This window comes from Sceloporus occidentalis, unplaced genomic scaffold (assembly GCF_023333645.1).
Source record: "Sceloporus occidentalis isolate IW3139 unplaced genomic scaffold, rSceOcc1.0.p SCAF_1, whole genome shotgun sequence".
Classification (NCBI taxonomy): Eukaryota; Metazoa; Chordata; class Lepidosauria; order Squamata; family Phrynosomatidae; genus Sceloporus; species Sceloporus occidentalis.
The window spans coordinates 180,094,414-180,111,365 of record NW_028316981.1 but is presented as its reverse complement, the minus strand read 5'-3'; the positions used below and the strand labels follow the sequence as shown (position 1 = coordinate 180,111,365).

The window sequence follows — 16,952 nt, the reverse complement described above, 5'->3', positions numbered from 1 at the left end:
TTACAATGGCCAATTTTAAGCTGGATGGAAATTGCCCTTCCCTGAGAGATGTATTAATTATGCGGTGTAACAAGGTTGTTACAACCGCTCCCCCCTGAGCCGCTAGCCACGAGGGACAGGGATCGAGAGAGCAAGTTGTCTTCCTAACACTTCTAAGGATCTTGTCCACATCCTCAGTACTTACAGACTCAAAGTGATCCAGTACAATTGAGTCCACGGAAGCTCTGGAGACCTCTACTCTGGTTTCTGAACTAATAATGGCGTCGAGATCAGCCCTTAGCCGAGAGGTTTTATCCACGAAGAAGTTGTTAAATTCATCACAGCAGGCCTTAGATGGTTCCAAAATGGGGTTCAGGGAGGAAGGTAGCTGAGTAAGCTCCCTCACTACCCTGAACAGCTCTGCCGGATGCGACTCCGCGGATGCGATACGCGCAGCATAGAATGAGTTCTTTGCTGCGTCTGTTGCCACTCCGTAGTCCTCCAAAAGGGAGTCCAGGAGTGCCTTGTCGGCTAAGTCCTGATGTCTCCGCCATTTGCGCTCTAGTCGTCGCAGAACCCGCTTCCTTGCCCGGAGATCTTCGGTATACCAGGGCTGCTTTTTGGAAGCAGGCCTGAGAGGACGCTTGGGAGCGATACTGTGTATAGCCCTGGAGAGACCAGTGTCCCAGATGGTAGTCAGGGCATCAACAGAGTCGCCGTCAGATCCAACCATGTTTCCCTCTAGGGCTTCTTGGAACCTTTTGGGTTCCATCAGCCTTCGAGGGTGGACCATTCTAATAGGTCCGCCACCCCCGGGGGGGATCTGGGTAGACGCCTTGATGTTAGCCTCAACCAGGAAATGGTCCATCCATGACAAGGCAGAAATATTAGTTATTTCTGCCCACGGAGTTTCCATGTCCGTACAAAAGACCATATCGAGGGTATTACCAGCAGAATGCGTTGGCCCCATAACCAATTGAGTCAGGCCCATGGCTGTCATGGTATCCATGAACTCCCGAGCTGCACCAGATGGACTATAGCTGGCCGCGAAGGGGATGTTGAGGTCCCCCAAGACAAGAAGCCTAGGGGACTCCAACAGCAGCTCAGAGACCAGCTGTGTCAGCTCGAGCAGGGAGTCCGTTAGCGCACGGGGTGGCCGATAGACCAACAGAATCCCCAAACTGTCTCTGGCTTTTAGGGTCAGGTAAATACACTCGATATAGGAGGTTTGTCGAACATGGTTCCTAGTTAAGGGAAGGGTGTTCTTATAGATCAAGGCAACTCCCCCCCCCCCCCCCCGCCCACCTAACCTGGTCTGGTCCTTAACTGAGAACCCGGCAGGGAGGGCCTGTGCCCACACAGCTTCTCCCTCAGGCCCTAGCCAGGTCTCAGTAATGCAAGCCAGGTCGCAGTTCTTATCTTCAAGAAGATCGTGAATTATGTGGGTCTTATTTTTCACGGACCTGGTATTGCACAGGAGCAGAGACAGGGTTTGTGGCACGGTTGGTCTGACCCTCAGGCCTCTTTGATTAGGAAAGTGGATGGAAGGTGAGATAGATATTATACATCGATCCCGCCTTCCCCTGTAACGGCTTCCCACTTTCCTACCGCCATACCTCCCCTTGCCCCACACTACTTCAGTAGGAGCCCCGCTCAAGCCAAAAGTGGTATCCACCTCCTCCCCAACCTCAGTATCCCCCATACCCATAACCTCCACCCCTCCTCACAATACAAAAGCAGCAGCCGAGAAATGGCACTAACAGTCATTTCTGCTGCTACAGCGCTAGCAGGGGTTCGCCTCAATGCCGCCCACCGCTGTGCAGATGCGCAGTTGCGCAGTTGTGGAGATGGTAGAGTCCGTAGGCAGCTTCCCTGGGCTGATGCGCAGCTGTGCAGGTGTTATCTCAAGCCCAGGGAGCCGCCCGGCAGCAACAACAACAACAACAGCAGCAATCACAGTCCTTTGGAGGTAGACAAGGGGGCGGAACGGAGGAGGAAGCCAGGCAGGCCGGCTATATGCGTGCTGTTGCCACCAGCACACCCACACAATAGCCTACAGTGAAGAATTTGCAAGGCACATTACAGGGCAAATCCCTTGGATCTGATTTGACTTGAACGCTGTAATACAGGTGTAGCCGATGTAACTTTGTTTCTTGTTTGTCCCTTGTTATTGTGTAGGTATGATTCTTCAAGTTGCCTGTCAGCATATGGTGACCCCATGAATTTCATAAGGTTTTCTTAGGCAAGGAATACACAGAGGTAGTTTTGCCAGTTCCTCCTTCTGAAACAGTGTTTCTGTAAGGTGTTTTGGATTTCAGCTTCCAGAAGCCCTAGCTGGTTTGGCCAACAATCAGGAATTCTGGGAACTGAAGTGCAAAACAGCTGAAGGGTCTAAGTTTGGGAAATGCTACTCTAAAATACAGTGTATAGCACATTGATGGTCTCTCATCCAAGTACTAACCAGGGCTGGCCCTGCTTAGCTTCCAAGTTCAGATGGGATCTGGTACATTTAAGACATTTAGGCCCTTTTAGGGTATTTGGGCACTTTGTTACTGGATTTCAGCCTGAGGGTGTGAATAGAATCCTTGGAGAGGTAATACCATGTGTGTTGGACTCATGACCTTCCTGGTTTATAGAAACAATTGGAGAGAGATGGAGTCAGTGGATAAAAGAAATAGTGAATGCCTTGCTAGAGCAAAGCAAGGTTCCATCCATCCTTTCTAAAAGAGGCTGTAGTGAAGCCTTTACTAAAAAATCTTCCTGAATCCTGCCATACTAGAAGATTACTGGCAAGTCTTCAATACATCTTTTTGGATCTGGGTCTGGAGTGTGTGGTGGTATCTCGGCGCCAATGATTCCTGGATGTCCATTTCAAACTGGTTTCAAGGTTATTGTATAAAATTGGCTTTGGTCACCTTGGTGGATGATCTGCTTTGGGAGTTGGACAGAGGAGGTATGCCCCTCTTGGTTCTGCTGGACTTTTCATCGATTTTTGATTTCATCAACCATGTTATCCTTCTGGGGCCCCCTCTGGATGAAAATTGGGAGCAATTTTATCTTGTGTCAGATCTGGCCATGGTAACATATACCTTGATTACCTTCCAGCTGGATTATAGTAATGTGCCTTCTGTGGAAATCTTTTGGAAACTTCAGTGAATCCAACATGCTGTGACTAGACCCGCTGGCTGGGGCTGGTTATAGGCAACACAAAACTCACTGGCTACCAGTGTTTACAGGCACAATTCAAAATGCTGATTATGATTTTTAAATACTTATATAGCTTAAGTCCATGCTATCTGAGACCATCTCTCCCTATATGAGCCTGTCCAGGTTTTAAGATTCAGAGGGGAGGGCTTTCTTGTAGCCTCAGCTCTGGTTGGTAAAAACATAGGAGAGGGCCCTTTCAGTGGCCACTCTTAATCTGTGAAATTCCTTCCCATGAGGGACTAGGTTAACCTGTCTGCTCTAATTCTCCTTGCTGGCAAAGAACTTTTTATTTAACAGGCCTAACTGTAGATTTCTTAGCTGTATTTTGTTTTAACTTGTGTTGTAATCTACCTTTGGTCCTACATTGGAAGAAAAGTGGAATAAATAAATAAATAAATATTGGCAATGGGAGAATAATACTTCCCGGTAGATAGTTGTTACTTTGGGGAAGGCCAGTAGTGTTTGCACATGCTGGCTGCATGCCTGTCTTAGGAGGCTTGGTTATCTAATGCAGCAAACATGAGACGTGTACTGTTTTCTGTGTACCCCATCTTGTGTAGGCAGTGGTTAGTTCCATATAAGTCCTTTGCAAGTGTGACAGTACAGTACATTAATACAATACAGAAATTAAATGACTTTTGTTCGAGACTGAATTCATTTCCACAATAAACATCTTAAAGTGTGGCGTTGATGCATTGCCTTCCTTTTCTAACTTTTGTTTTAGCATGAGGCAGACCTGTGCCGGAGGGAATGTCCATTTGTAATAAAGCCAAAGATACAGAGACCTGCTGCTACTACTACACAAGAAGGTGAAGAGATGGAGACAGACATAGAAGGTAATTATTTCAGAAAAGTATTGCTTTTACAATGAAAACTTCTGTAACTTACCAAAGAAAGCTTAGATGAGCAAAACCCAACAAGACAGTCCTCCTTATCACTAGAGTAAATTACAGGACATACTTATTTTAATTGTTAATGCATTTTAATTGTTAATGCATTTCTGTTAGTAGCTTTGATAATATTTTCATAGAAGAGGGTGTTATAAATGTGCCATTACATAATGTGCTTCTTTTGGCTCTCCAGAATTGCATTTTGAAATAAAACAAATTATGTTGACTTGTGAAACGGAAAGTAAACTTTGTGTCTTCTCTGCATAGGGAAGACGCAACAAATTTGAAATGCATAACCAGACTGGGTAGAGGAAATGGGGCGGTGGGGGGCAGACCATTCCATGATTGGTTGAGTTGTTGGTTCAGGGGCAAGAGGGTTGTAGAATTCTGAATCACAGTAGTGTTAAATGAAGCTATGCCTCCTGTCAGCTTGTGTGTGTACAGTTTCTAGATGGAATAATCATAGTCCCACAGCTATCGCTTCATAGACATAGGAATGGAACTGGGTCATCTTACTTCTTCAGCTCCACTTCTCCAATATCAAGATTTCTGTTTTAGGGGAAGTTAGCTAGAAACTCCATTTTGTTATCCCCACCTCCTTGGTATCAAAAACTTTTCAGCAGTTGGTCTTGGGAATTTGGGGAATGTCTTTTGACAAACTGGTCAATTTCTGTCTTTTAAAATAATCCTTCTATGCCTTCAGTTTCTGATGTAGCCATGGAAAGCAGCCCCGGTCCTTCCACCTCTGGAGAGCAACGACAGGAAGTTGTAGTTGAAACAAGGGCCCCAAGTGCCACCACTCCAAGTAGTAGTAACAGCAGCAGCGCTAGCAGCAACAGCAGCAGTAGCAGTAGCAGCACAAATACAGTAGTCTCTCCCCGAAGTGGTATGTAATCACTTTTATAAAAGCTCCTGTTGTGTTGCCAAACTACTTGTCACTGACTGATTCAATTTCTTGATTGCTTCCCATTTCAGGAGTTCAGTGCATCCCTCAGCGAGCAGCACTTCTGAAATCTATGTTGAATTTCCTGAAAAAGGCCATCCAGGACCCAGCTTTCTCAGATGGCATACGCCACGGTGAGGGGTCTAGGGCTGTTAAGCTGAGGTTCTTGGGCCGGTTTTTCTTGGACTATTAGTTTGCAGTGAATCCTATTGACTACTCTCCTCTTCATCCTGGGCTGTACCATATGGCTTCACCTGGGCAATAAATCATATAGAATATGTTCCTTGTGAATTTTAATGTGAAGTACCACCCTAATGCCTCTATGGAAGATGCCTTTGTTCAAGGGAATTAATTTCCAGCAGTATTAAACAAGTGCCTGACCTAGCAGGTGTTTGAGGAGACATGTAAAGAATTTTTGGTTCTGAAAGCTCTTCTATTAATTCTTATTTCTCTGGCTGGTGCAAAAGAGCAGTTCACTATCTTTGTGGTTATATTATTGTGCCATCATCATAGGCGGGAGTGCAAAATTATTTTCCATTACTACCATTACTGACTCTTCTTTCCTTCACTTTTTACAATTCTGGCTTGCCAGCTATAATTTTCAGTACCTTCCCTTCAATTTCCTTCTTAATGGTTGCTCTTATGTAGGAGAGAGAAGTAGAATATAAACAGGGATGTATATGTACTATGGTGGTGTAGGGAAACAAAAGAGATGAAGAATTTGGTATTGGGCACAAATGTTTGCTTCCTCAGAATATCATCATTCATTTTTAAAACAGGAAATTGGTTAATATAGTGCGCTCACCTCACATGCGGGCTTGCCATCCACGGCTTTAAGCTTACGCAGGTGGCAAGCCTCGGATGTTAAAATGGCATGCGCACCCTTGGAGGTGTGCAGCCATTGAAACAAATGGGACTTGAGCTCCCATTTTTTTTTTCCTTACGTGGGGGGTGGGGGGGTCCGGAACGGATCCCCTGCATATACTAAGGGCACACCGTACAAGTATTTCTCAGTTAGGTCAATTAATGAAGTAGATGTATTCCTGGGCATTACTACCTGAACAGAAAAATTGGTACCATTAGTAGAAATAGCATGGAATGAATAGGGATTGCTTCTGATAGCACAAAAAAGAAAAGTAGTTCAACATATTTTAGAAAACTTTGCATCCAAAATTAACAATATGCACATGTGAAATGAAACAATCTGGTCTGTTGAGCCATGCATAAGTTGAGAAAAACATTTTGAAATGTCGAGAGACCACTTGAAAGCTTCTTCCAAAATACATTCAGCAATTATTTTGTTTTCATTAGCTCCACTTCTTAGTTTCAATATGGTGGCCAAATGTATAGATCTATGCTTTAACATAATGGAGATAGTTGGTGAGACAGGCTTATCTGCTTTCCCCTTTTCTCTTTGTTTTGGTATATCCATATGGGATTCTGAAGACAGCTGCTGATTACCTTGCCTGTTGTAGGCAGGTACAGTAGGATCAGCACTGGTGGCGCAGTGGTTAATACAAGTACTGCAGCCACAATGTTGTGAGTTTCATCCTGAGGGCTTCAAGGTCGACTTAGCCTTCCATCTTTTTGTTTGACCTTCACAAATTCAACCTATACAATGAAGAAATAGAAATAGTAAAAGAATTCCCATACCTGGGATCAAACATTGGTAGAAATGGGGACTGCAGTCAAGAAATCATAAGACAATTAAGAATGAGGAGGGCAGCTATGAAAGAACTAGAAAAGATTCTACAATGGAAAGATATACAACTGAGCACAAACGTTAGAATCATACAAGCCATTGTAGTCCCTATTACCATGTATGGATGTGAGAGCTGGACAGTTAAGCAAGAAGATAGGAAGAAAATCCATTCATTTGAGATGTGGTGCTGACGAAGAGTACTGAGGCTCCAATGGACAGCCAAAAGAACAAACAAATGAATCCTAGAGCAGATCAAGTCAGAAACCTCCCTGGAAGCCAAGATGACCAAACTCAGGCTATCATACTTTGGACACATCATGAGAGGGAAGGACTCATTGGAAAAAAGAATAATGCTGAGAAAGGTGGAGGGAAGTAGGAAGAGAGAAAGGCCATAGGCTAGATGGGTGGACTCTATTAAGGAGGTCATGGATTTTAAGGAGTTGCAAGAATTAAGCAGAGCAGTAGAGGACAGAGGGTCTTGGAGATGTCTCATCCATGGGGTCACCATGAGTCGAGATCAACTCAAGGGCAGTTAACAACAAACAAAATGAGTACGCAACTTGTTGGGGGCAATTGGCTTACATATTTTAAACTGGTTAGAGACTGCTTAGTTCAGTATAAAACAGTATAGAAATATAAATTCTAAATGCTATCAGTTAGACTACAGCAAAATTACATTATTACCCAGCCCAAGTTTTTATTTAGACACACTGGTGCAGCCTGACACTAAAAGTTTGTGTGTCTTCAGTCCCCCTTCACCACCCTTCCAATACTATGCTACTAAAAAAAGCCCCTCTAGATGGAGGATAAGGAAAAATGGGGTGGATGGGGAGTCAGAGATATGTAAAAAGGCTTTATTAACTGAGCTATGTTTGTATTTATTGTTGGAGATACACTTGAAAAAGTATGGACAATAATTACTGATACACTTGAAGACAGGATGTGCTGTATAGTACTTTCAAAAGTTGAGAGATGGATTCTTACTGACCTCATAGTTTCACCCATGGCTAGCAGAACCTGAATAAATTGTAAACAGCGGCAGAATAAATTATGCAAATTTGCATAATCTGGAAGTTACAGAACTGAAATTAAGTTTAGAATTACTGGTGGAATATTTACAGGTCTGGATATAAGAATTTTATGTAGTTACTAAAATAGTTCTGTCTATTTGCTTTCTTACAACTTGCAGTGATGGATGGTTCTCTGCCTGCCTCCCTGAAGCACATCATCAGCAATGCAGAATATTATGGGCCATCACTCTTCTTGCTTGGTAAGGATATCTTTTATGGCTAATAGAAGAAACATGTATAATCATATATAGTCGACTGTAAATCGACCTCGTGTATAAGTCACTTCAGTCCATAAGCCATACCTAACCTGCTATGGGGAATTCAATTGCCAGCTGGGGATAGTCTGGATAGAATTAGCTGTTTAGGGACCCTGTTTTACCATTGCCTGTGAGGGAATACTGGATCCTGTCAGCGAAAAAGCTGGTATGCTTCTCTGCTATGAACCATAGGCTGTGTCATTTTCCACCAATAAAGCTGATCTTATAGCAGTACTGTGCCTCAGTATTCAGCACCAAAGTCTTGGGGAGGCCTAGAACTATAAACATTTCTAGCACAAGACAAAAAATGTGTATGTGTGAATGATTAACCTTATTCTTTTCTATTTCCTGACAGCCACTGAAGTGGTAACAGTCTTTGTATTCCAAGAGCCTTCACTGCTATCCTCTTTACAGGATAATGGCCTAACAGATGTCATGTTGCATGCTCTTCTTATTAAAGATGTAAGTGTCTTTTTGATTATGTGTTTTCCTGTCCTCCCCCCCCCCCCCCCCACCACCACAGTTTCTTTCTTCATATTTGGGAGGCTGTGGTGATACTGAGTTATTCGCACGCTCCTGTTGCTGCATTTGTCAATTTGTGGAGATACAAATTGCTTTATTTTATAAATGAGTACACTTGATAAGAGGAGTTCATATATATTCAATGTCAGTTGTGCTGGGCTGTCTCTCTTCAGTACATTTACTATATTATTCATGTCACAAGAGCATGTGGAGAGGTGAGAGCCACCACATGCATACTGGACCCATGCCTCTCTGGCTCCTAAAAGCAGCCTTGAGTGGCTGAGAGGTCAGGGGAGTAGTGAATGCCTCACGACAGCAAGGCAGGTTTACACCTGATTAAAAGAGGTTGTGGTGAGGCCACCATTGAACAAATCCTCCCTGGACCCTAACATAACATACTGCGGAACTATTGCCCAGTCTCCAATATCCTTGTCTTGGGGCAAGGTTCTAGAGCATGTGGTGGTTTCCCAGTTCCAGAGGTTTCTGGATTAAACAAGTTGTTTAGATCCATTTCATTCTGGCTTCAGGCATGGTTATGGGACAAAGATAGCTTTGGTCATCATGGTGGAATACCTGCATAGGAAACTAGACAAGAGGGTGTATCTCTTGATTCTGCTTTCTTGTCTGAATTACAGCCTAACATTTGAAAATGCACTGAAAGATGGCATTACAGAAACATAGGAGTGACATTTTCATGGGGACATACAGAAGTTAGGGAATTAACTAATTGTTTTGAAAGACTTGAGAGCAGCACAACTTCATAGGACTGAGAAGAGGTAAATAATCATCTCTGTATAAGATAGGTATAGATATATGTGCTTCACTCCATCCTTCTTGATCTGATTTCCATTTTGGAATGTTAGGCTGTTGGAAAAGCGTCTTGATCTTTCCACATTTCACAACATCAGAGGCATGTATGACTTACCGAAATGTTGCATGATAGTGACTATTTTTCTTTCTGGGATGTATGTGTATATCTCCTGACAGGTTCCTGCCACACGGGAAGTCTTGGGTTCTCTTCCCAATGTCTTTAGTGCCCTCTGTCTGAACGCTCGAGGCCTCCAATCATTTGTCCAATGTCAGCCTTTTGAACGCCTCTTCAAAGTATTGCTCTCACCAGATTACCTCCCTGCAATGAGGAGGCGTCGTAGTTCCGATCCGCTTGGTAAGTATCTTTGGTCGAGAGAGCATATCAGGGATTTCTCTCCTTGAGAACACCTCCAATGTACTTATGCAAGTTAGTGCTTGTCAGAAAGGAAGATTGAAGAGACCAGCATGTTAGTCATATGAGCAATCCGAGCAGCTGGACAGGGGGCTTTCTACCACATCTGATGCTTCAGTCAGTAGCCATGGACCAGGTAGTGAGAATCTGTGCCATATGCAAGACGGGATGTTGGGCTGCCTGGTGAACGGTAGGAACTGCTTGCATAAGGAGGTATTGGTTACCTCCTTATGTAAGCTTGGGGAAAAAAACACAAACCCTGGTGTCTAGTAGGATTTTATCTTGGGTGATCACCCTGCTATCCAATAGAAAAAGGAAAAAACTGACAGGGTGCTGGGCTAGACAGATTCTCTCTCTTTATGCTTCAAGCCACAAATACATAATATTTTCTGGAAGGTTTTTTTTTATGTCACCATTATCTGTAATTGTAATGTTTCTTGGCTCATATGTAGGCTCTGGTTCCAGATGAAATTTGCAAGTGGTAGCATTTAACAGTTTGTGATGATGACTAGAATCCTGTCTTCTATTGTGGTAGACTCTCCAATAACCTCTTGATGAAGATGGCAATCTCATTACTGTTGTTAATGTGCTAGTCCACTGAAGGTTTAGACTTCTAGTTATATCCATGTTCTACTTTTTCTTGATGACTTCTCAGAGACCATAGTTTCCAATACTGAGGATAAAAAGTATGCAAATTTTTATTTTCTGAGACCTTTTTATTTTCTAATAATGGTGATCTCACTTCTGAAATTATAGTTAACAAGTTTATTGACAGTAAGAAAATGACACAACTGTGAATCTGAAAAAAGAAGGAAAAGTCCTGCTTGTTATGTGCCTTAAAGTCATTTCTGACTTATGGCAACTCTAAGACAAACCTTTCACAGTGTTTTCTTGGAAAGATTTGTTCACAGGAGATTTGCTTTTGCCTTCCTCTGAGTTTTCCTCAGTGGGTTTCCACGGCTTAATGGCAATTCAAAGCTTGGTCCCAAGAGTCATAGTCCCAACACTCAAACCACTACACTATGTTGGCTGTCCTGCTGCAACTTAAAAAGTAATCTTTATTAATGCCATACTTTTATTGGCTAATGCCTATTTCTGTCATGAGTTTGAAGTAACTTAGGAAGGTCATAATAGGATATTTGGAATCTTGGTGACAAAAGCGGAAGAAACTGCCAAAAGGACTTGAGAGATGGGTCACTGTTTTATGAATGTTGTGTTTGTCAATAAACATATTAGAGAAAAAGGAAATATGATGGGGCAAGAGGAAAGGATTGTCTTTCAGTGTAACCTTGTAATTCCTCTGTGCAGTCATGATTATCTGATAGCTCTTGCTGCCTTGTACATCCATGTTTTTAATATTAAAGGAGATATAAACATCTTGATGCATTCTCTTATAAATAAAGTGCTTTTAATAAATTTCTCAAGGAAGGGGAAACGATGGTCTGCTACAAGAAAACCAAAGTCTTATGGCATCTTAAAGGCCAAAAATGAATTACATTCTGCTTCATGAGATGAGATGCTTACTTGCTGTTCACCGCTATGATCTTTGGAATAGCGGTATATAAATAAAACAAATTATTAATTATTATTGAACTTTTAAAGACGTAGACTACAATCTCTAAGAGCTTCTCATGTATTAAACTTGTTAGTCTTTAAAGGCCCTGTAATCACTCAAGTTGCCCATTCTGATTTAAAATGCTACACAACTTTGTTTCTGCTGCAGACTAACAGGAAAACCCTTTCAGTAAATGTATTTATTTATATCCTGTCTTTCTATCAGTGATGCTTAACATGGGTTAGTTCTAAAATGTGCAAAAAAGCAGAACTAGAAACTATAGAGATAATATTCAAAAACTTCTAAAGCACAACATACAACTGATTCAGACCAAAGTCTTTCCCTAAAGACTTTGGAAGGCTCATGGTAGACATACAGATCTCTTTAGGATAGACATTTTATGCCTTTATGTTACAGTCAAAATAGTGCTATTCTGAATTTCCATCTACTATACTTCAGATGAGGATGGAATCAGCTGCACTTCAGATATCAAGTGAAATGAATGAGAGAGTTTAGTTGAGAGAGGGAGTCCTTGAGATAACATAGTCACATACTGTTCAATGCTTTCTCTATCCCTGCAGCTCCTTTGCTCCTTATTTGGCAACACTGAGATTTCTTTTAGAAAAGTAACCTTAAATATTCAGTTACAGATATTGATTGTACAGAATTAATTGTTACCTATGAGCCATTTTCAGGCACAATTTAAAGTACTGGTTTTGACTCAAAAGCCCTAAATGACTTGGTTCTAGAGAGGCCAGAATGGCTCCATCATTGCTGTCCTTCCAGTGGCAAGTTTAAACATTTTTGTGCCATCAGGCATTTACAGATGGTTGAGGTTGGGCTCTTAATGCTCTGTGGTGTATATAATTTTATTTTTATTGTTTTAATGTGTTTTTAGTATGTGTAACTGTAATGTGTAACAGTATGTGTAACTGGAGAAGAGAAGGTTAAGAGGTGATATGATAGCCCTGTTTAAATATTTGAAGGGATGTCATATTGAGGAGGGAGCAAGCTTGTTTTCTGCTGCTCCAGAGAACAGGACCCAGAGCAATGGATGCAAACTACAGGAAAAAAGATTCCACCTCAACATTAGGAGGAACTTCCTGACAGTAAGGGCTGTTCGACAGTGGAACACACTTCCTCGGAGTGTAGTGGAGTCTCCTTCCTTGGAGGTCTTCAAGCAGAGGCTGGATGGCCATCTGTCGGGGATGCTTTGATTGTGATTTCCTGCATGGCAGGGGGTTGGACTGGATGGCCCTTGAGGTCTCTTCGAACTCTATGATTCTATGATTCTAATATGTACTGTCTTTAAGTGCTTTTATCTTTTAAACTGTATTTTGTTCATTTAGTAATTGATCTGTTTTAATGTTATACTAGTTTAATTATAGCAATAGCAGCTTCATTTATATATCGCTTCATGCTGCCTAAGCAGTTTCTAAACGGTTTACAACTGTAAGCTAATTGCCCCCAACAAGCTGGGTACTCATTTTAGTGACCTTGGAAGGATGCAAGCCTGAGTCGAGCCTGAGCCCCTGGCTGGTATTGATCTCACAACCTTATGGTTTGAGTGAGTGGTTGCAGTACAGGCATTTAACCACTACACCACCGGGGCTCTTCAATTTCATTTCCATTTTGTATGTTTTTAATTGTATTTTTAATTTGTATTTGTAGGCCACGTTGTATCCCATTTTGGGGGGAAAGTGGGAAATAACGTACAAAAACAATAGATAGATTTAATGCACATTTTTGTAGGAATGTTTATAGTTTATATATCTACCCCTGGTTTTCATTTTAGGGGACACCGCCTCCAATCTTGGAAGTGCTGTGGATGAGCTCATGAGGCACCAGCCTACACTCAAGACAGATGCTACCACAGCCATAATTAAGGTAGGAAAAAAGCAAGATGCTCCCCTCATGGTAGTTCTGTATTTTATACCTCTTCATCGTGGTAGATTCCCAGGCTGCACACTACACTGCTGCCTTATTTTCTGTTAATTCTCTCCCCATCACTCCCAGAAGTTTATCTTGTTTCTAAGTTAGGTTTTTAACATAGTATGCAGCATGTGTGTGTGTAGAATGTCTTCTGTGCAAACATGGATGTACAATTTTCTGCAGTTACTAGAAGAGATCTGCAACCTAGGCCGAGACCCCAAGTACATCTGCCAGAAGCCCTCTATTCAAAAGGCTGATGGAACAGCTACTGCTCCTCCGCCTCGCTCCACCCATGCGGCTGAAGAGGCTTCCAGTGAGGATGAAGAGGAGGAGGAAGTACAAGCCATGCAGAGCTTCAATGCAACACAGCAGAGTGAAGCGGAATCCAGCCAGCAGTAAGTAACATCGCAGTGTTCCTGTGTTTGTGTCAAGTGACTGTGTGCCTTACAAAAATGGCAAGACACAGCAGGCTCTTCCTTTTTCCCCACGCTTCTGTTTATTCACTTTTAACAGCTGATGAATGCTAGCAAACTGGAAGCAGGTGGATGGGTCTTTGACAAAGAATCTGGGCAGCCATCCTCTGTTTGAAAAATATACTGAGTGTCCAAATAACCCATGAAGCTAGTTCTGTGAATCCAAGAGAGCATCAGCTTTTGTTTTTCCTCAAACAGCAATACATCATGCTGCATGGTGACTGATTTTGAAACTATGAAATCTCAAAGCAGTTGGTGCTGTAGCACAGGGGTGGGATGAATTAAGAGTTTGCTCCCTCAAAATCAGATTGTAGCAGAACTGGCTCAGGACCTTCTGAGGAACCCTGAGCAACCCTTTGGATCTTGGGCCCCATGAATTTCATTCCTGTGGGTGTTGTTAGGCGCAGTAGAAAATATGGTGATTCACGGATTGAACAGCTGTTACTTTATTGGCTGGCCAGTACATTGTACACGGCAAGATACGTTAAAACAGTGAGTGTCAGGCTTTTTACTCTTGTGATCCCCTTTACATTTGCACGCAGACATGGTGGCCCTCTTGACATAGTATATGAATAAAAATAATTTGTTCAGAGTGTGTATTTATGCTCACACATTCGTGTAAATTCATATTTTAACTCCTTATAAGGAAATAACTCTCCCCCTCCTCCCTCAGGCAGAGGCTCCAAGCACCCACCTTGCCTTTCTCTTCCCCTCCAGGACAAAAAAACAGTTTGGGAAGAGGAGGAGAAGGAATCAGGGCCTCCAGGTCTCACCTCTTCCCCTTGAGTAACTCTTGTGCCCCCCGGGAGGGTCCCATTCCACCGTTTGAGAACCACTGTGTTAAAACACTATGAGTTGTGCATGTGTAGTGCAGACTTTTTTCCTCCAGAAACTTAGTGTCACCATAAAGGGTTGGGGGATGACTGAATTGGAAGTAGCATTTAGGCTTCATTTAATAAGGCAGGTGCTTGTAAAAAAAATAAAATCTGTATGTGATAAAATAAACTGTCACTCCATTGAATGACTTAGGTGGAGAAGGTAGTGATTCAACACACTGGACAGGATACAGGAGATTGTAGGGCTTGATATTCCACAGTCACTTGATTATTCATTTTTAATGACTTTCCTATCTGAGCCTTTAAGGTTGTGGGAAAGGTGTTTGAAAAGCATATATGGTGGTGTCTATTTACACAGAGAAGTAAAGAAATGGCATGAACGATATAAATACAAACTGCCCTAAGACCTATGTAAGTATGTTAACAGTTAGACATGAGGGCATGAGCTAACCTGATGGCTATTCCTTGCTACATGAACAGTACAAGGGTTATTTAAGTTAGTGCTGTCAGCATAATTTTATTGCCAATCAGCTGTGTGAAATTTACCATTTAAAAGGTCTCTGAATACTTCTTACTGGAAGTAAGCATATCCAGGCCTATTTGTATATTAACATATATTATTTTGTCTGTGTTTTACTTACTATACATTGCTAATGTCATGTATGTTCTGTTTTATTGAGTAAATGTTGAAGAAGACTTCGTGACAAAGTTGATCAGGCTCATTCTATTTGGTTTAAATTAAAATGTTCTTGGCCATATTGTGACTAGTGATGTAATTACAACATTATACAATTATAGCATTTGAATTTCATTTTAATTGCCTTGGCTTCCACCTGCTGGGATCCCAGAATTTGTAGTTTGGTTAATTGCACTGAATTCTCTGCTGAAGAGCAGGTAACTCACCAGACTTCAAACCGGAGCCATGGCTGATAAAATTGTATGAAATGGTTATAATTGTGTAGAGTGGATACACTCTTAGTTTCTTTTCTTTATTTAAGTGACTTTAAAAGCAAACAGGCAACTCAATAGTAACAGTTAATGGAACAAGTTACTCTTTTTAGTGGCATGCAACATTAACAACTTATTTCTTAAAAGTATAGGAAACAAGTAAAGTACTTGTAAAATGCATCATTCCAAATGTTGAATCATTGTGTCTGTTAAAATGATAGCAAGTCATAGGAATCCAAGAATCTTAGTTGTCAGCCAAGATTTTCTGCCCTTTTTAGTGCTGTTTTTTGTTCAGAGAGCAAGAGCCAGGGGCTTGTCTTCCTGAAGGCTTAACATTTTCCAGCAAGTTTGGAATATCTACTGTTTGGATTAGCTTTTAGTGTCCAAAGTAATTTTGTAGGGTAGACTGGATTTTAGTGTGCCAAACTGTGGTATTGCAAAGTTCACTTTCTAACCTAATACTTTTGTCCATGTTGTTTTGGCTTGGAGATGGCTGCCTAGCCAGAAGTAGTTCCTCAAATGCATTGCTTTTACTGTCCCAGTGAAGAAGAGATGGGAATGTGTGGCTTCCAAAATGTTGAACTGCAGCTCCCATCAGTCTTAATCAACACAAGCAATTATGAAAGCTGATAGGAGGTGCAGTTCAGCAATATCTGACAACATTGCAATAAAGGGAATAGCTGCCCTAGTAGATTTTTCTTCATGGATATTTTTGAAGAGGCATTTCTGGGAATATCAGGACAAAAGGCATTTTAGGCTAGGATTAAATGTGTTTTTTTCCAATCAGAAATTAAAAACAGAAGTTGACATTCCATTTTACTTCCTGGCTGAAAAAAAGGCCTCTCCTATAACCATGCAGTCTTACATGGAAGTAGGGACTAATAAATTCAGTAGAGCATACAACGAAGGAAATACATATAGCATCTATTACTCTCCTTTGATTTGTACCCTCTTCATGCAGGTGCTGAGGAAAATATATTTTCCCCAAAAGTCTGTTTCTGGATACTAGTGTCATATATAATGTGTGCACTGTAAGGATATGTTAGCCCTAGGGAGGTCTAGCTGAGTTTTTGTGAACTCGGATTACCTTACTGACAGTATGCTAAATGGAAGGCTAAGACCTTGGTAAATTTGCTTGCACACCCAGTGTGTATGTTGCTTCCAGGGTTTCTATGAGCCACTACAAAATTCCTAGGACAGGGCCTGAACAGTGAACAGTCTAGTTCTCAGGACAAGAAACCCTCTACTGGGCCATCAAAGGACAGGACTACATGTGGGATGGAGGGCTGCTTTAAGCATTTTTGGCAGAGCTGTGCCTGCTCCCTGGCACCCTGATCCTAGCTGCATGGAAGCCCTTGCTCAGAGACTCTTCTGGCTCAGAATTTCCTTGGCAAGCTTTGCTCCAGCTTCTGAGTG

The 16,952-nt window shown here is 41.9% G+C and overlaps 1 protein-coding gene across 9 annotated transcripts in view; it reads left to right on the top strand.

Annotated features, from left to right (window-relative positions):
* Positions 1–16,952, top strand: part of LOC149322916 (E3 ubiquitin-protein ligase HUWE1) — a 131,742-nt gene that overhangs the window by 46,542 nt on the left and 68,248 nt on the right. For all 9 annotated transcript variants that reach the window (XM_089484705.1, XM_089484709.1, XM_089484703.1 and 6 more), the window contains 8 exons: positions 3,911–4,022; positions 4,780–4,962; positions 5,052–5,153; positions 7,911–7,991; positions 8,404–8,510; positions 9,558–9,735; positions 13,143–13,234; positions 13,463–13,674. In XM_089484705.1, coding sequence (XP_089340831.1) covers positions 3,911–4,022; positions 4,780–4,962; positions 5,052–5,153; positions 7,911–7,991; positions 8,404–8,510; positions 9,558–9,735; positions 13,143–13,234; positions 13,463–13,674 — 1,067 coding nt within the window. The remainder of the gene's footprint in view (positions 1–3,910; positions 4,023–4,779; positions 4,963–5,051; positions 5,154–7,910; positions 7,992–8,403; positions 8,511–9,557; positions 9,736–13,142; positions 13,235–13,462; positions 13,675–16,952) is intronic.